The sequence below is a fragment of the Tachypleus tridentatus genome, chromosome 6 (genome assembly GCF_004210375.1).
Source record: "Tachypleus tridentatus isolate NWPU-2018 chromosome 6, ASM421037v1, whole genome shotgun sequence".
Lineage (NCBI taxonomy): Eukaryota > Metazoa > Arthropoda > Merostomata > Xiphosura > Limulidae > Tachypleus > Tachypleus tridentatus.
Window position 1 is genome coordinate 58,687,259 of NC_134830.1, and position 21,069 is coordinate 58,708,327.

The following is a 21,069-nucleotide window of genomic DNA, read 5'->3' on the forward strand; positions in this document are numbered from 1 at the left end:
AGCTACCAAGAAACTGGCATGTATCCTGAGGATAGTGATAAGTTAAAAAGTGCTTTTAGGTGGTCAAACAATTTCGGAGTGCCCTTTTTTAGAAGGATGGCTTGTATCTCATCTTCATCCGGAGATTTATTTTTTGTGTTTTTTATTGCTTCAAGAAGTTCATGTATTTCTTTCGTTAGGATCTTGTCTTCGTAGTTTGTGATGTGTCTTGTATTTGTTTCAGATATACTTGTTGGGAAAATTGGTTCAAATTGTTCTTTATTGTTTAGTATATAGTTTGTGGCTTTGTTGTAGAAATATGTATTAATATCTGGATCAGTATGTGTTTTAAATGTATTCTGTAGTTGGTCTTTGAAAGTTTCGGCTTTTTCTCTATTTGTGTGTGCTATTGGATATTTCTTTGCTGCTGAATTGTCGTTGGTAAGTCATTTAAGATGTGTCCAGAATTTTTCGGGTCACTTTTATCGTTTAGTTTTGAGCAGAAATTATCCTATTTATCTTGTTCTTGTAGTTTCATTTGTGCTCTGATGTGACTTCTTATATTGTTTATTTGCGTTTTAGTTTCTCTGTCTCTTGTTGTCATGAACTGTCTTCTTAATTGTCTTCGTTTTTTTATTAGGGTAATTATTTGGGTATTTGACTTCCATGTGTTAATTTGGTACTGTTTTATTGGCCGCTTTTTGAAGGCACTCCGTTATTGTTTGGCATAGTTATCCAATTTAGTATGTTTTTTTTGCTACTTTTATAAAGTTATTAGGTAATTGATTGTATAATTCCTGTTTATAGTTTTGCCAATTTGTTTTACTATAATCACATTTTTCTTTTCTGTAGGTTGTATTTTTATGGGGAGGCGAGATCGAAGACGCAATATATTGGTAAATGGTCACTATCAACATGTTTTCCCACCTGGAATTTTATGCGTTTTTGGCTCATATTATATGTGCTAAGACACAAGTCTAGTATGTCATTGGTGTTAGTGGCATACACTGTGTGTGTCGGGGTGGTATCATTTAATAAGGCTATATTATTATCATCTATAAACTATAAGATACTTTTTTTCCATTGTTGTTTGTGTACTTGCATCTAATGTTAACGTTTTCACTGTTTAGCTCTCCAATAACTAGAGTTATGGTTGTGGGAAAAGATGTTGTTGAGTAATGCTATGTCTAGTTGCTTATGTGGTGAACAGTATATTCCTGCTATTGTCACTTTTGTTTCAATTATTTGCAGCATATCCGCAGTTATCATGTTCGTTGTTACTGCTCAAACTGATTTCTGTAGCTGATAGATCTGTTTTGTATAGCATCATAATGTCTCTATTTTCATCATTTTTGTTTATTCTGTCTTTCTTTATTCTAAAGTACATTTTCAGGACAAACAGAAACTATTATTATAATAGAAGATTTGAGCGGTTTACAAAAAAATTTACATCATGTTTTAGGCTGAAAAGGTCAAAGTTCAGTGGTTAGCGTGTCAGACTATAGAGCTACTGTTCTATTGTTCACGTTTCACTACAGCAAAAAATAAAAATAAATAAACATCTCGCTTTGATGATCACATTCCACAATTAGGGCAGACAAGAGTAGCCCAAGGCTTCGATGGCGGACGCCGTGCTGTTGAATAGCTATAGCTAGCTGTCTTCTGTTTAGTTTATCAGTCTAAATATGTAATAGCTACCGCAAATAGTCTTTGAGTAGTTTTGAGAAAATATCTGAAGAAAACAAACAATCATGCTGGTATACAGTTTATTAACGTACGAGTATGGAATATTGTTCCAAGTATTCTGTATTACGCCCCCTAAATTCAGTGAATTAATTTAACTGTCGTCAAACATTCTCAGTTTTTTTATTAACGTCATATAGCCTTACCAGTGGAGTGTTTATGTTGGGACATTTTGCTGAACAAGCCATGGTTATGAGAGTTCCATCTGCCTCTTTAATCGTTTGTTCGTTTGTATTGAATTTCACTCAAAGGGCTACCCATCCCTAATCTAGCAGTGTAAGACTAAAGGGAAGGCAGCTAGTCATTACCACCCACCGCCAACTCTTGGGCTACTCTTTTAACGAATAGTGGGATTGACCATAACGATATACTGCCCCCACGACTGAAAGGGCGAGCATGCATAGTGGGACGGTAATTCGAACCCGCGACCTTCAGATTACAAATTCGAGTGCCTTAACCACCTGGACGTGCGAGGCCACCTCTTTAATATCACATTTACTGTATGCTTTAAGTAACTGTTTTACTGGAAAATGAACCCGAATTTTCTTGTACTTTTACTTTTAAGGAAGCCATCAAACTTGTATAGATTATCGACACCGTTGATTTCACTGCAGACGTTATAAATTGACAATTATGTTGTTCACTGCTGGAAGACTGTCGCTGATATTCTCAACAAATCGAAGTTTTATTCTGTTTAAAATGACACACATCTCCAGTTTTGCTTATTCCACTCACTTTGGCCTCGTGTTCATTTCAATCTTTTGGTTCGTCTATTTCTTGGCGATGGATTTTGAGCAGTTACACATCTACTGATACCACTTTTCGTGGTAACATTCACGTTCGTTTCACAAAGCCATTGGGAACATATTTAATCAACTGTCGTTTAACTCGTAAAGAACATACCATGAAATACTTAACATAGTTTTTGTAAAGTTTCAGTTCCTCATTTCAACAGCTTATAAAACAGTTCCAGTTCCATGTATTCTCTTCAGAGTCTTGTATACAATTTCCTATAAAATATGGTTTTGCTGTAGCTTGTTCTAGTCATAATTACCACGTGATATATCAGTATTGGAAACCACGACTGCATTTAGACAGTTACTACTGGGCATAGTATGTCAGTACGTACTTTTACTGGCTCTTTTTTATTGGTTTGATTTTTGAATTTTTTTCTGCATAGCTACTGTAGTACTATCTCCACTATCTGTTCCTAATCTTAATGTAATAGACCAGAGAGAGGTCAATTATTAAATCACACTATATTAACGGATAGGGGATTGGTCATAACGTTATAATGCTCGCATGGTTGTGAGGATTAGTACGTTCAGGAATGGATTTCGGCCCCGTAATCCGGACATTCGAAGTCGAGCGTCAAGATATGCCAGACCTTAAGCCCTCTTATTTCGCGAAACAACCTGAATTAGTTATGTGATAATAGGCATTTGTTTGTATAACAAATAATTTAAAGTATCACAGGTGTTATCTAACACGCATTCGATACGATCACTTATATAATTATATCTATTGCTACTCTTTATTTCTTATGTGAGACTGGCGAATGAAGGTTAAGACTGGTAGACAGTGTATCCCCAACGCAATGTGGGCCCTACGTTTTCAGTCACCTCTGAAACCTAGGATACATTTTATAATCTCACATTGTAACTTGTACCCTAGGTTCTTTTCAGTTGTAGCGTTTTTTTATTTAATTTGGTTTTGTTTCGGCTTGTTTTTGAGTTATAACAAACTAATACACACACACACATATAGAGAGAACGTGTTTTGTATGATATTTAAAAAATGAGGACAGTTGAGTACTGATTAAGTAATACACTTACATACACATATGGTTTCCCCTAGATTTACTAAATTTTGTTTTACACAGATTGATAAGTTCTGAATACTTACTTCAACTCCATTTAAAAGATATCGAAATTCAGGACAAATGCAAGCGGCACCAGCATAAGCAGCATCTATATGAAACCAGAGGTTTTCTTTCTTACCTAGAACAAAAGAAATAAAATGTAAGGCAAAAATCACTCTTCCACATTTAGGCATTCATTTGAAATGATTTATTTAACAGTTTTCCTCTCAGTATTGTTTTAAAGGAGAATTAGTTGGCAGTTGAACAACTATGAATTCAATGAATCTACACAGTCCAACAGTAGGGTGTTTTTTATTTACAGGGTTCAGCATGGCCAGGTGATTAGAACTCTCGACTCGTAATCTGAGGGTCGCAGGTTCGAATCCCCCTCGCACCAAACACGCTCGCCCTTTCAGTCGTGGGGGCGTTATAATGTTACGGTCAATCCCATTATTCGTTGATAAAAGAGTAACTCAAGAGTTGGCAGAAAGTTTTGACGACTAGCTGTCTTCCTTCTAGCCTTACACTGCTAAATTAGGGACGGTTATCACGGATAGCCCTTGTGTAGCTTTATGCGAAATTAAAAAAAACAATTTATTTACAGGTAAAACTTCAGGTTAAAATTGTAAAGGTCTTATCCCTGATTTAGTTCCAATTTGCACACACACACAAAATACGACAGCATTAATTATCAAACTTCATTCATTTTGGACCACATGTAGAAGTTGTTTAATAAGGTTGAAGTTCTAGACTGCATTGACTTGGTACCTCATGTATTAAGTGGTATTATGTGTTAAAAACATATTTATTATTTTTATAAATTACTCATTTAATGTATATTATTACCTAATTAGATGTCCAATAGCAAAATTACATAGTTATAATTATGTGGTTTTTATTCGATTTTAGTTTGTTTAATCACTTTTCTATTATTATTTATTGTTTTCTTTTTGCTGTTAGGGAAACATCTTTTACGATCTTGCACAAGTGGAATAAGGGATTATTTTTGTTTTTCTTTCTTTGTTATGATGGCACTGTACCCCTCAATAAATGTCGCACATATTTCAGCATTGTCGTTTGCCACATTTTAGTATTGAACCGTCTGTAGTGCCTTCCTTTGGTTGTCTGTAAGATCCCACGATTTAGAGTTATACACCTGAAACTAAGATGAAATTTTGAGGCATTTTAAGAAATCTGTGGAGAACTTAATTGTGATGTGACGAAATTTTCAATTGGCACGTTCTTAGTCTTCTCAATATTCAGCTGGATGTGCTTTCAAGGCTCAGCCGTGTCTTCTTACTCATTTAATGTCATTTTCACTCTGTAGTTGTAAATTCAGAGGAATCAAAGTTTTGATAGTCAGATTTTGAAATTTCCTTATACTTATCAGAATAAAGGAACCTAATATAACTGCGAGGAGAAATGTCATCAGAAGCAGTGAACCATGCCCTAAGATAGACTCGAACAACAAAGATACAGACGTCACGAACTTCTCTTTCTTCCAAACCAGTGAACTTTCTCGTGAATATCCAGAACTTGAGGGAATGTAATGATTTGGTAGTTCTCCAGGTGCTACACGTCACACTCTGCGAGGTGGGATGCTACCCACAAAGGTTATGGCTGATTCAAGAAGCTCACGATAGTAGTCTCTTGATAGATTGACCTGAAGTTGTCTTGTAGATATTCTAGAAACTACTATCATCCTATATATCAGGTCATCCCTTAAGTAATGTCCGATTCTAGGTTCAGAAAAAGAGAAAGGTCTTTAAACGCTTTTAATGTTATTTAATCAATAATGTATGCTCCATTATTATTAATTACTTTCTGCCAATGATTCACAAACTTCTGAATGCCACTTTTATAAAATTCTTGGGTTTTGGAGGAAAAGAATGTAGAGAGGGTACTTTTGATATCTTCATGTGTTCCAAGCTATTTTTCATCAAGATAGTTATGCAGACTTCGGAATAGATGATAACCAGATGGGGCAAGATCTGGAGAATAAGGAGGACATGGAAGTTTTTCCCAGTCTAGCTTTTCAATCTTTGCAGATGTGATCCTTGCTGTATGGGACCATGCATTATAACGTCACCTTTACGATTGATCAAAGCAGGCCTATTTTCTTTCAGTGCATACTCAAGAGCTCTAACTGTTGACAATAGACGTCTGATGTAATCATTACATTGAGTGGCAGCAACTCAAAGTAGATCACACCAACAATATCCCACCAAACACTTAACAAGACTTTCCTAGAGTGAAGGTTCATTTTGGGCTATGTTTTAGCCAGTTTACTCGCACTGAGCTATTGTCTGCGGCTCGTAACATTTTATAATATATCCATTTTTCATTTCCAGTCACTAACATGTCAAAAAAAGGTGAATTACGTTCACGAGAATGCAGAGAAGTGCAAATATCCGCTCTTGCTCTTAGGTTGGCTTCTGTCAAATCAGGGGGAATCCATTTTCCAAGTTCTGACTCCTTTCCAAGATGTTGCAGATGACGGTGAACTGTTGAATGGGTTGAATTAAGTTTCGGTGCTAGTTCTTCAACTGTTACAGTACAATCTTCATCAAGTACAGACAGCAGCAAGTCATCATTAAACTGAACAGGACGACTTTATGTGACACATCACATAAGCTGTAGTCACCTGATCTGAACTTCTTAAACCACCTTCAACATTTTCATTCATTGAGAGACTCCGCACCGTGAACACCTTGAACGTTTCGTGTAGTTTCTGCTGTATTATTTTCTTTGTTAAACTTATAAAGTATTATACCTAATGTGCTCCTCAGACACATCCATCTTCCTAAGAGTTTGTTTGATTAATGATCAGAAAAAAGTTGAGTTGGGTTAGTTTGTTTTATTTGTCTGAACATTTTTATATACGTCCTACTACATGTTTTAGTCATTAAAGCCTTCTACAAAGACAGAAATGATGATGCACTTTCTGTATTAAATTTTTGGACATTACTTATGGGATGATCTTATAGCATATTACGGAAGTAAAAAAGTGACAGTATAGATTATTTATTTATGGAATTTCTTGAACATTCTGAATAATGTGGAATACTGTGAAATATTCCAGAATATGCTAGAATATTCTATAATAATATGCTAAAACATTACAGAATGATATAGAATATTCTGGAATGTTCTAGAACATTTAGAATAAACAGGTATATTGTAAGCTACAAGATAAAATTTAAAATACCTTGAGCAACTTTAAATGTTGTTCAATATGGATAGAATGTGATGCGAATTAATTAATCATATATTTGAATAAAATGACTGGGTGAGAATGCTGTAAATCAAAATTTTAAAAGTAACGACCACTTTGATCTGACATACATCTAATTATTGTATTAAATTATTTATAAACTTTGCCTATACTACACAATTAACAAATAAACCACTCCATACCATTATGTCAGTGACTTACTTTAATAAATTTACATAATCCGTTTTATTAATATAATTAATTATTATATTATTAATATAATAGGCATGACCCAAACAGTGAATATGAGAATTTATGGTTCACATCCCGTTACTCTCCACACTGTGGGTACTCTATAAGAGCGAAGATCGAGCCCCACTATTCATTCAGTTCAAGAGTAGGCAGTGGGTGCTGTGACTAGCTAGCTGTCTTCTCTTTAGTCAATCAGTTCACAACTGGAGACAGTTACGTATATATAGACTTCTGTGTAACTATTCGAAAAAAAATCTGCTAAAACTACATATATACAAATTATATTAACACACAATTTTATAATTTGACCTATGCCATATCTTCAAACCCAAACATAGATTGAAACTGAAAAGTTATACTTATAGTAAATCTGATTGAAATCGCACAGTTGAAAATTAAGTGATTCAAAGTACGTTTCTAACACTTAGATTGATGATAAATTTATTTTTAGGACTCATGTGCATGTCTTCCGCCAGGGCAGCAGTAATAATGAATTAAACCGTAATTGTTAATGTTGTAAGGCCTCGACTATAATTGTCGCTGAGTAACCGGCAGACCGCAATGTAAGCATATGCAAACTTTATTTTTGAGCATATTTCTCTTTGTGAAATTGCTATATATTTAGGGAAATAGTTAGTTAGTTATCACCATTAGATTCCATCAAGGAACATAGGGCCGCAATCGCTTGCGGATTCTTCAACAGGTATTTAAGTGAGTAGGTTGTTAGCCTACTGCACCGAGCCGTCCCTAATTTAGTAGTGTAAGACTAGAGGGAAGGCAGCTAGTTATCACCACCCACCGCCAACTCTTGGGCTACTCTTCTACCAACGAATAGTGGGATTGACCGTCACATTATAACGCCCCCACGGCTGGGAGGGCGAGCATGTTTGGCGCGACGCGGGCGCGAACCCGCGACCCTCGGATTACGAGTCGCACGCCTTACGCGCTGGGCCATGTCAGGCCTATTTAGGGAAATAATGATATCTTGATTAATTCAAATGTATCCCTAATTTATGGATTAATATTATTTAGTCCTCTATTTTATATTATGAATATCATTTTGTATAATTGTGTTAACACAGTTTGTTAATTTATTCGTTTTTCTATGTCCAGTTTATTTACTGATATAGGCTTAAACAAACACACCATTTACTGATTATAGTAGGCTTAATAAGCATTTGATTACACTCTCTTCAATAATTTTAGATTAATTCCACGAATCTTTAGCCCTATTTTCAGTAAGATTGTACAGTTTCATTCGTATAAAGCTAAACACAAGTAAAATAGATAATTGTAAATTCAAGATATTTATAAGAAAAATAGATAATTTTTGGATTTATTAACTTATATCTGTTACTGTAGTAAGATAAAAAAATCTCAAGACTTACACACTTCTCCTAATCTCTCGATGTTGTCAAATGCACACGAGTTGGTTGATCCCAGAGTTCCTACTACCTGCAATATCATAACTCGGAACATTACTGTTGAACTAAAAACTAAGAGTAATATCGTACTATATATATACCGCTTATTAATCTATATCTGTAAGCGTTTTGTTATAATAAATAAATAATGTACTTACATCATTGTACAAAAAAGTAGGCTTAACGTTTAATCGGCGACCGACACCAAAAGATGAAGAGTCAAACCTAAGTCCCAAATTTGTAATCTTTAAAGTATATTTCTTTCTTATATTTAATCACGAGAAACCCAGATTAAATAAAAATGTATCTTAGAACTGCTGGTATGGGTATTAACACTTTTGTTGATGTTTGTTTGTTTTTTGAATGTCGCACAAAGCTACACGAGGGCTATCTGCGCTAGCCGTCCCTAATTTAGCAGTGTAAGACTAGAGGGAAGGCAGCTAGTTATCACCACCTACCACCAAGTCTTGAGCTACTCTTTTACCAACGAATAGTGGTAATGACCGTCACATTATAACGCCCAGACAGCTGAAAGGGCGAGCATGTTTGGTGCGACGTGGATTCGAACCCGCGACCCTCAGATTACGAGTCGAACGCCTTAACCCACCTGGCCATGCCGGGCCTAACTTTTGTTGATAAGAAGAGAACAATGTTTCGACCTACCTAGGTCATCTTCAGGTTACGAAACAGAGAGATTGCAAGTGACCGTTGCCGGACACATGTCTTAGCAATGTTACTTTTTTAAAAACCAATATTCCTTCCTTTTATTGATTTATGATCGAATGGCCATGTTCTTCCCCACTCCACCTACTACTAAATCTTTTTGAATCTGAGCCCCTTCCATCCAGATGGTTTCTGTAAGGTCTTATAATTAAAGTGTTGGAAAACAATCTGCTACCTCCCTTAAGTAAGTAACCAATCTCTTATTTTAATGAAAAAATCCTCATAATACTATAAATTTATAATCTTGGTGAATTGTTTGCTTATTTTTAATTTTCGCGCAAAGTTACAAGAAGGCTATCTGCTCTAGCCGTCCCTAATTTAAGAGTGTAAGACTAGAGGAAAGGCAGCTAGTCATCACCACCCACCGTCAACTCTTGGGCTACTCTTTTACCAACGAATAGTGGAATTGACCGTCACATTATAATGGTCCCACGGCTGAAAGGGTTAGCATGTTTGGTGTGGTAGGGATTCGAACCAGCGACCCTCAGATTACGAGTCGAGCGCCTTACTTAATTATGCAAAAAATTGTGTTTTACACGAAAATCATATACGACCGGTGTAGTTCAAAAATGTGCAGATTAAAGCATGAAAATCGTGTTTACATTTGATATGATATACTTAACTGAAGATAACATCAGAAAATATGACGAGTTATGAAATTACAAATTATATAAGCATCTATATCCAAATCAAGTTGCAAGTTTTAAATAGGTCAGCTTTATGGATATATACTTAAATAATTAGAAACAAATGAGACGTGTCAATTTTCTATTACTATTTAATTAGTCTAGGGTTTTCTAACCTACATACCATAATAATGTCCGATATCTCCTGCAACCATCTATACATCTTACTCTCCCACCTATATATCTAAATTTTCATTTTCCCATTACTGAACGCTTCAATGCAGTACATAATGGGCCTTTTTCAACTGGTTAAGGAACTTGACTCGTAATCCGAGAGTCGCGGGTTCGAATCCCTGCCACACCAAACATGCTAACCCTTTCAGCCGTGGGACCATTATTATGTGACGGTCAATTCCACTATTCGTTGGTAAAAAAGTAGCCCAAGAGTTGGCGGTGGGTGGTGATGATTAGCTGCCCTCCCTCTAGTCTCATACTGCTAAATTAAGGACGGCTAGCGCAGATAGCCCTCGTGTAGTTTTGCGCGAAATTCAAAACAAATCAAACAAACCAAAGCAATTGCGGCCGCATGCGCACATGCCCCTCAATAACAAAGAACATTGACTGCCCAGTTTAATGTTATTTGTGGTTTTGTACTTGTTAGGACTCCCATAAGAGAAGTTGAAAACACCGATTTCAAGATAACTAAATAAAACTGTAAAACAGCAGAGAATAAAAACCGGAAAACAGAAGCCAAAAACATAATATAGTACAAAGCTTATTTCAAAGTAAAGTTATATGATTTATAATGAAAAGCTTGTCTTTATTATGTCCAAGGTGAGCTCCACCATAATGCTTTAGATTTCATGCAAATATTTTTTTAGTATGACGTTTTTTTTAAAAAACGTTTTGTGGCTACAGAAACATTAATCATGAATGTTTTGTTCTCACAGTACAATTTCTGCTATTTTGATTAAACTAGTTTAAGGAGACACGTTAATCTACTTTATAAAACTAAGGAAAAAGACAGCTTCATGATAACTTGAAAATAATATTTGAAAGTCGGAGCTCCATAATAATGCTTCACCTCAGGTCCAATATTCATATTTAAACCTAATGTTCTAAAAAACCGGAAGGTAGAGCGACAGTGATGAAGTAACTACGTATTATTTATCATGAGTTTTCACACTAACTGTATTTCGAAATAGATGTATTAAAAATATTTATATACAGTCATTTTAATAATTGTAAGTGCGTGATAAAGCTAATAGATGTACAGAAATATCTGAAGCTGTAAATTATGTTTACTTATTACATTGTTAACATAAAAAAGAAACAATAAAAACCGTACAAAAAACGGGATGTTTCCTTGGGCTTGATCTTTGTCTATAGCAGCCTGGAGGACACTCCCTTGAAGGCTTAGAGCGTCGTCTGTTGAAAGTAAACGACATGTCACCCCACTGAGCAATCCAGCTTTTTCCACAGAATAATGAGCCTGTACAGAAACATAATATTATATAAAGCTTGTACTTTGTATTTTACTTTTTTTAAAATCATAATCACAGTTTATTGGAAACGATATGAAATACGAACAAGTTAATAAATGAGGAATTATTATTACCATGAAATCAGCTTTGACCAAAATCTACAAGTTTCAAAAGCTTGTTCTGTGAAAGCATGACGTGGTTTAGAGCTGACATAATTTAGATTCGGCAGCAAAGCAATAACGTTTTGTTTTCAGTTTACACAACAATATGTGTATATGAAGCGTAGAGCCATACAATGAGCTGTATCCACCGCAGGGTAACCAACGCTGGATATTGTAGTTATATGATATTGACGTTATCACAGAGCTACAGGAAAACTGTAATTTATAATCTGTGAAGTGTTTCATTTTGACAGCCGAAGCTGATGCAGTTTTTTAACAAGTATATAAATATATTTGACACAAGAAAACTGTTGCATTTATTTCATATGGAACATGATGTAGTGTTTTCAAAAGCCTAAGCTAGCGAAACAATCGGCTCTCCTGGGTTTGACGTAAATGAATAAGTCAAGGTAGACTGCAGATGTTGTTGTTTTTTCTCCATTATATTCTGATTCGAACCCCAAAGTCCTCCAATGGCTCGGTGATATGTCTGCAAACGTATACTGTTAGAAACTGAATTTCGATACCCGTGGTGGGCAGAGCATAAATAGCCTTTGTATAGCTGTTTGTTTAATAATACACAAGAACAGCGAAACCCATAAGGAAGTATTTATAAGTTTGACTTGTTTTGAATTTCGTCTAAAGCTACGCAAGGGTTATCTGCTTTAGTCTTTTCCAGAAGGAAGACAGTTAATAAACACTATACGCCGCCAACTCTTGGGATACTCTTTTACTAACGAATAGTGGGATTGACTGATCCATTATATGGAAACATAAGAAAACGTGTTGTGATTTATACTGTTTTCAGAAAGAGGTTCACTCAAAGCATTTATGGACGTATTTGAGATTAGGACACACAAATGACCAGAAATACCAACATTTACAACATGCGTACAACAGCATTGCTGACTACCGTGTAAACAAAACTGAAACCTTGAGATAAATGAAACATACCTCTTCTGAAGCATAGTACACCAGTTTTTCCGTGATCGCGCTCCGGCTCCAGCTCTTGTCAGTAGCTTGGATAGAAGAAATGGCCTTTTCTTTAGCACACGTCAAAGCCAGTAGTGTACTTTCACTGGCATTACTCTAGAATAAATCCAGTTATATACAGAAAAATTAGATTATGTGAAAGTTTCTAACTTTTGAGGCATCAGAAGTCATATTGTGATTCGTTATTCCAAATCATCATTGTTTAAACCTAAGTTTATTTTTATAAGGGGACATTGACACATTTGCCTTTCATAAATGACTAATGAAAAAAAAAAGTTTCAATTCTGTGAAGTTTGATTATACGGATATAACAGTGAGTTTCTGATGGAAAAGTGTAACAATGTCACTTAACAAAAATGCACTTTATTATTATTCTATATTCGTATGAACTAGTTTAAATCAAGGAATGTCACAGAAAGTTGCAGGTCATGTTTAAGTCTCTTATTTTGCTTTATTCTTAGTGTAGAAATAATAGAAAATATTGTATATTTTCTTCAACGTCGATTTATACAACTTCATGTTACTAGGTGAACAAGTTTTATCAACATTGAACTTATTATTGGTTTGGTTTGTTTTGAATTTCGCGCAAAGCTACACGAGGGCTATCTGCGCTATCCGTCCCTTCTTTGGCAGTGTAAGACTACAGGGAAGGCAACTAGTCATCACCACCCACTCCCAACTCTTAGGCTACTATTTTACCAACGAATAGTAGGATTGATCGTCACAACGATCAATATAACGCCCTCACGGCTGAAAAGGCGAGCATGTTTGGTGTGACGGGGATTCGAACCCGCGACCCTCAGATTACATGTTGAGGAAAATGTCTCACAAAACATAATAATAATTATGTCGCATAATATTATGCAGCGAGAATGAGGGACAGCACACAGATACACTGGATACATAAGATATATGGATGGGTAGGGACTTACGGGCTACCCTGTATAATAAAACTGCAACACTCTCATGCAATATATACATATGTCTGAGACAACACTCCACTTCTCATATTACATAGGGTTGAGCACATTATATTAAAGCTATTTTGATTATGCAACTCAGCGGGTCGTTTGATAACCACAGTTGATATAAAGTTGTGATGAGACTGAAAGTACCAGAACTACGTTTTGATATCGTTTGACTTTTCGTAGGTAGGTGTAAAGCCACTGAAGTTGATAGGTTTCGGGGAGGGTGCGTAACAAAAACGCTTCCTGAAAACGAAAATTAATACACTCAGATGATACAGACACTTTTAAATTGGGGATTTAGAATTTCCAAGACGGGGATGTTCCTTCTACTTAAGAGCATTGGAAAACAAAGGAATGTGGATAAACTTGGAGAACCAGGACCATCTAGGAATAGATCTGCAACAAGACGTACCTTAGCCTAAATAAGTGAAACATGGAGTCTTGTAACAGATGAAAATCCACAATTACAAAGATCAGTGACAAAAGCCATCCACGTTTCCAATACAAAAGTACATAACTAAATTAAGGGCCTGGCATGGCCTAGCGCGTAAGGCGTGCGACTCGTAATCCGAGGGTCGCGGGTTCGCGCCCGCGTCGCGCCAAACATGCTCGCCCTCCCAGCCGTTGGGGCGTTATAATGTTACGGTCAATCCCACTATTCGTTGGCAAAAGAGTAGCCCAAGAGTTGGCGGTGGGTGGTGATGATTAGCTGCATTCCCTCTAGTCTTACACTGCTAAATTAGGGACGGCTCGATGCAGTGGGCTAACAACCTACTCACTTAAATACTTGTTGAAGATGGAATCTAATGGTGATAACTAACTAACTAAACTAACTAAATTAAGAATGATTTCCACCCGAAAAAGTGACAAAACTCATATGGACACAAGTTTCTTTCACGAAATAGCAGATGAATGGTCGCAAGCTTCAAGTAACTGAAGAATGAAATGGGTATTTATGCTAGTTTCTACGAATACATTTTGGCCAGAGTGCCGAACACAGAGCTTATGGATTTCTGTACAAGTAAACTGTTGAAACGGGTGCTGGAAAACGGTAGTCTTCATATACTAGGTGGATTATGGAAATCCCATGGTGAAAAGTGGTATGTTACAGACATGATGGTTTTACACGATGGAGTCTTTTGCAATGGAAATTACACTGCATGATTATTGTCAAGATGCATAGTCGTCAGACAGAGCATGACTGGTCGGACTTAGCTATACGGATCGTAAGTCATGGCAGGGCTTCAAAATGATTTTAACATAACGTACCCAACCTCTTTATAATAGTAATGAACAATGCCAGTTTATTTTATGTATAGAACCTACCTGAATCACTCCTCCTCCTGGTCCATTTGAAGAAAACAGAAAATCCTCAGGCAACTGGAGCATCTTCCCTAGCCAGTCTAACATGGCCATCTCCAAGTCAGTTGATACTGGACAAGCAGACTTTATATGGAAGAGTTTCACAAGAGTGATATATCATCGTTAATGTTAATTTCAACAATACGTTATGAAAATAAAATATTTTTCTTAGAAAAATAATGATTTGTTTTTGCAAGGCCTTAATCTACAACGATTGAAAAATAATTTATTTAGTTCACAGTACATTTTTCTCACCCATGAAAATCCAATAATTCCGAACGCTCCACTTAGCATGTCGGCACAGATGGTGGGAAAGGAACTTCCAGCAGGAAAGTAAGAATGGAATCTTGGAGAATTCCAATGGACCATCTATAAATTTCAATGTAGCTTTAATATTCATAATACATTCTGTGCATATATATTGCTTTGGAGATAAATATTCATATATATTTTTATGTTTTCAAAACCATTATACTGCATAATTTGATGTCAATGAATATTGTCTTGACATCAAAGACTATTTTGATTGATCCAAAGGAAGATAAACTTACTTTAGGTAAAAAGTACAGAATGAAGACAAAAAAGTAGAAAAAATTGTACAAACATGGAAGTCATTACAAGTCCGTAGGATATTGAGTTATATGCTTCAAGACGAGTGTGTGTGATTTTCTTAGAGTAAAGCTACATCGGGCTATTTGTTTTTAACATCGAGGGAATCGAACTCCTGATTTTAGCATTGTAAATTTGAAGCTTTATCGCTGTCCCACTGGGTGAACAACACAAGACGCATAAGGAAAAGGACAATAAATTGCTGACGTCTGACATTTTTGAAAGGTTTAGTCGAAACTACAGATAAAATGAGCCAGAAACACAAGACATTACAATTCAATAGTAACAACTGTCCAGGTTAAAATTAGGTACAGAAAATGGTAAAACAAAATATCACCAATTTCTGATAAAAATTTAGAACACTAGTGTTTGAGAAAAAAACCTTCTCAATGAAAAAAAATATAATCCATGTTACCCTATTTTTGTTACGATGATAACTGTAAAATTATAGTAAAATAAATTTAATAGCGTTAGAAACCGCGAACGTTACTACCTTGCTTACGTCTTCTTCCAGGTTTAAATTTGTGTGGTTGCATAATTGTGTACATCACATTCAATAAGTAATTAGTGTGTGACAACCACGGTACAAAAAGCTGCTCAGCATCGATAGTGCAAATAATTTTATTCAGTAAAGCAACAGAGAGTTGTGGAATTGCTGATGTGTGTGAATAATTGAGTACTAAGGTCTTAAAAATTGCTTGAACATCTGTGGTACTAATTGGAAAGAATAAAGTTTAATGGGGATTTCAGACAACTATATGGAATTTTTATAGAGAACAATGGCGAATGTTTAACCGAATGACATAATGTGTTTATCACGTGCAGTTTTAAACAACATTCAGACACAAGTGCAGTAAGTACCATCGGAGCTGATAGTCTTCCATTTGGGGAATTATGCTCTTGAACACTGTGAGAAGTGCCTCGGTCGGTGATAAATACGTGTGGAAAAGTTCTTGCTCCAATGAATTTTGGGTCCGGCATGGCCTAGCGCGTTAAGGCGTGCACTTCGTAATCTGAGGGTCGCGGGTTCGCGCCCGAGTCGCGCCAAACATGCTCGCCCTCCCAGCCGTGTGGGCGTTATAATGTGACGGTCAATCCCACTATTCGTTGGTAAAAGAGTAGCCCAAGAGTTGGCGGTGGGTGGTGATGACTAGCTGCCTTCCCTCTAGTCTTACACTACTAAATTAGGGACGGCTAGCACAGATAGCCCTCGAGTAGCTTTATGCGAAATTCCAAAAAACAAACCAATGAATTTTATTTGAGCTTTTTTTTTTTGGTAATGGCAACTGTAGCGTCTTTTTCCGCCCAAAGGTGGCAGCACTATAATAAATAACGTAACTATGAATGTTTGTAGTTGATCATAATAATAAATATTTTACTCTTGTATCGTGTTTGTCGTAGACAGGTGTCTACCTGAATAATAATTCTTAATGTAGTTCATAATATAATGACTGAAAAAATAATTAATTTCGTGCATGAGCACTTTTATTTTCACGAGAATGTCCATGTAAGTTAAAGACAGACTAACCTCCTGTACAAACATGTAACATGCTTCTCAAAAAAACAATCCTTTTTGTTTCTAAACCGTTTACTATGACATAATACTCGTTACCAAATAAAGAGTTTTGGTGTTTCAAGCAACACCTGTGTACTATTCTTTTCTCTCACTGCCTGCGCGCAGTCTATTTTCGTTTAATAGTTCTGAACCTATGTTTCCAGTGTACCATTCCAATTTTGAAGACAAAGTGAAACAACAGATTCACCATCTTTTAAATTGCTTTCCGTCAATTAAAAGTCAGTTTGACGATTTGACGTCATTATACAGATGTGAGAGAAAGAGTAACTGGGAGAATAAAAGAGAAGGTTTAATGATGATCTGCAGTGTTAAAATGGTTCGTAAAACGTTTCAACAATCGCGGAAAGGAACCAATAGTAACGTGTATAGATCCAACGATGGTTCGCAGTGACAAATAAAATATAGGTGGTCCGTAAACTAGAAAGTTTGAAAACCATTTAAGGACACTACATTGCCACATCTCCCAGAGAAAGAGGAACTACATATGCGAATTTAAAAAAAGTAGAATTTTAATAAGCTTAATTGGAGATGGGTAGAAAAAAACTCTTAGTTTTGTTGTTGTTGTTTTTTATGAAAGAGATGAAAAGATTTTCTAAGAGGAAAAGGCATTAATATGAATATAAAACGTCCAAAAAACAAACCATATACGATTTCAGAAATTATTCCTAAGAAAATCAAGGTGTGATGAAAACATTATTAGTTAAGGGGAATAATCTTAATTTTGTTATTAAGCACAAAAAATACACAATGGACTATCTGTGTTCTGCTCACCATGGATACCAAAAACCTTTAACTTACCACTGAGCCACTATGTAGCTTAAAGGAATAATAATATCAATATGAGTATTACTTACAACACATTTGGAAAGAATGCAAATATATTAATTTCAAAAAAGGACAGCATTTCTGGATTTATCTTGACGTCAGAAGATGTTGGTCTTTTTTGAAATTGAGGATTGAATATAATTGCTTTCGCTACAGGCATATTTTTCTATGCATGCCACAAGGTTTTAGTGTGTTACATTCAAAATTTATTTAAACTACCTTTTAATATGGTATACGAATGAATATAGTACCAAAACGTAGCTAATAACAAAAAAAAATTCAGTTGTATACAAGTTTTAAGTTCTTAATTTTATAAGGTGATACTTATAAAATTAAAATTCTGAATTGTGACAGTTTATCTCTTGGCTTCTACTTTTCTCTAATTTATTTACCTCCATACCAATAAGTATTAAATTCAGCGCAATTTGGTCATTATAACGTTTTAATCGTTCAGGCAAAGTATAATGTTAATAGCCTTCAATTTTAGTAAGTTCCAAAGCATTAAAATAAAAGAATCAGACATCGTATCTTTCAGAAATTGCCGGTAGTTCTCTTTGACGTTAAATATTTAAAATCTACAATGTACTGAATACAATATTCTGGTTACATTTTAAGGCTGAATTTGTTAAACAACTGAAAAGAAACTTCCAAAAAATAAAAACGCAAAAATAACTAACGACTTTTATTATTCTCAGTATAAAATTAAACTTCTGTACATAATAGGCCCGGCATGGCCAAGTGGTTAAGACACTCGATCGCGTGTTCGAATCCTAGTCACACCAAACATGCTCGCCCTTTCAGCCGTGGGGGCCTTATAATGTGATGGTCAATCCCACTATTCATTGGTAAAAGAATAGCCCAAGAGTTGGCGATGGGTGGTGATGACTAGCTGCCTTCCCTGTAGTCTTACACTGCTAAATAAGGGACGGCTAGCGCAGATAGCCCTAGTGTAGCGAAATCTAAAAAACAAAACAAATCCGTACATCATAACTGTGGTGTTCGTAACCACGCAACAGAAAACACCATATGCGACCTTATTATTCACTTCTGGCTCTTTCAACTATAGTCTTTGGCACTTAAACCACAAATAACATGCTCAGGATTTTCTTCTTTAATGTCATAAATACACTAGACCGTCAAAACACCAAAAGCTTTAAGGACTAGCTTTAATTTCGTGTCACTAAAGCTCCCACAAAAAAAAAAAAACACATTTAATTTTAGACTCGACCTCTACATCAGTGATTACAATTCGTTAATTCATATCCATAGCGTTTGTTTGTTTGTTTTTTTTCAAATTTCCCTCTTGGAATTTATTACATCAAATCCAACTTCGTGATCAACAAACAAATATTTCTTCAAATAGATGGTTTAAAGTGGAATATACCCTTTACATAGTGTCATCTAGGTTTCGGCCTTTTTATCAGAAAAGAACAAAACATAAACATGTTTGTATATGTGCTTTTGTATTAAATATACTGAAATAGGTATGTTGGTTTGTTTTTTGAAATTCGCACAAAGCTACTCGAGGGCTATCTGTGATAGCCGTTCCTAATTTAGCAGTGTAAGACTAGAGGGAAGGTCGCTAGTCATCACCACCCACCGCCAACTCTTGGGCTATTCTTTTACCAACGAAATAGTGGGATTGACCGTAACATTATAACGCCCACACTACTGGGAGGGCGAGCATGTTTGGTGGGATGGGGATGCGAACCCGCAACCCTCAGATTAGGAGTCGCACGCCTTAACACGCTTGGCCATGCCAAGCCACTGAAATAGATACAAAGACATATTGTTTTACCAAAACTTAGGACGACTGTGTTACTAAAACTTGTGAACCCTCTCATCAATATACATCATGCCTAGAGCTTACACTAAGAAAACTTGTCATTATTAGGTGTTACTATTTACTAAGAGTACAACAAAGTTGTGACATTTCTATATAGAACTATTATACATTTATTATGATATATATATCGATACTCTTTTCAATCACAAGGATAACTTACACCTGGAAGTATTACACGCTCGATGTCTTTAAACACATCTTCCCAACTTTCGCCTTCTACAGGCGCCTCATCAGGAATAAGGCTACGGATGTAACCTGGTTGGACCTGAGGAAGCACTCGATAATCTCGGATGTTACAGATGTAGTCTGCCACGAAGTCTACTATCTGCTTACCGTATATACGAAACTCTTCAGCTTCCATCTTTATCTTCAATACTTCATAACACAGAAAAACAACAAACTTTTCAACATAAACTTTTGAAATTGCCGTAGGCCTAATACGTTCATAACGTTTTCGTAGAACTTTATTTGATATCTGACTAATTTGCTGATTTTCTTTACTCGATTAATCTCTTTTCAATCAATAACTCACCCACTAGGCACTTAAGTGATTTCTCAATCAATATTTAATTACTTCTCAATAAAATCTCATTAAATAACTGAAAGAACTCGTACTCTCGTATTTTCTTCTAATGTACCAATCTGGATATAATTTTGAATTTTTTTGTCTTAGCGTCGCGCTCTCTCTAAATAACATCTAAATTAAAATATTGTTGTAAAGTTGTTCGTTTGTTGGGCTCGAGCTTTGAAAATATTTGATGAAAAGAATTATATGTCCAGTCCAATTAATGTAAAAGTGAGTTTATTTTTTCTTTAATAAGTTTGTACACAGTTTGACTTGTTGGCTTACGTTTACAAATGATGTTCAAAACGGAAATACTACGCAAACTGTACTTAGTTTAACATAAAAATCAACTTGTGTGTGCAATTTCTCAGCTGATCGACCAAGTAATTGAATATACATGGTAACTAATACTTATCCAAATATTTCATTGAAACTGGAACACTACCAACAGAAAGAAAATGGTATGGTTTTCTGTTACTTTAGCTAACTGGCTGTTACTCAGGAATTTATATCTCATGTTTTACGTATAAATATTCGTCTAAATTACTAGATTTTCATAACGACATATTTTGAACTTTCTCTCGGGTCTACCTTTATGAGCTTTTATATCATGCATTCTCTAGTTCATATTTCGATAACAACATTAAAAATATAGTTTACAACAATCAATATACTTTTCTTCTGCAACTTGTTCTATAACGTATATCTTAATTTATCTACTTGTTTAGGCACTTGAAAAAATCAGTTTAACAACACGTATAAAGTTGAAACGACAGTCAATAATATTTTAATCAAATAGCACATTAGCAGCATAGAACAAAAATTACTGGGCCCGGCATGGCTGGGTGGTTAAGGCAC

The 21,069-nt window shown here is 35.5% G+C and overlaps 1 protein-coding gene across 3 annotated transcripts in view; it reads right to left on the reverse strand.

Annotated features, from left to right (window-relative positions):
• LOC143252612 (aromatic-L-amino-acid decarboxylase-like) overlaps nucleotides 1-21,069 on the reverse strand; it is a 39,365-nt gene that overhangs the window by 14,220 nt on the left and 4,076 nt on the right. For 2 of the 3 annotated variants that reach the window (XM_076505009.1, XM_076505010.1), the window contains exons 2-8: nucleotides 19,807-20,021; nucleotides 15,046-15,159; nucleotides 14,755-14,874; nucleotides 12,422-12,556; nucleotides 11,171-11,314; nucleotides 8,438-8,504; nucleotides 3,628-3,722 (exon numbers count right to left, since the gene is read on the reverse strand). In XM_076505009.1, coding sequence (XP_076361124.1) covers nucleotides 3,628-3,722; nucleotides 8,438-8,504; nucleotides 11,171-11,314; nucleotides 12,422-12,556; nucleotides 14,755-14,874; nucleotides 15,046-15,159; nucleotides 19,807-20,021 — 890 coding nt within the window. The remainder of the gene's footprint in view (nucleotides 1-3,627; nucleotides 3,723-8,437; nucleotides 8,505-11,170; nucleotides 11,315-12,421; nucleotides 12,557-14,754; nucleotides 14,875-15,045; nucleotides 15,160-19,806; nucleotides 20,022-21,069) is intronic. The other variant, XM_076505011.1, reaches the window with a different exon arrangement.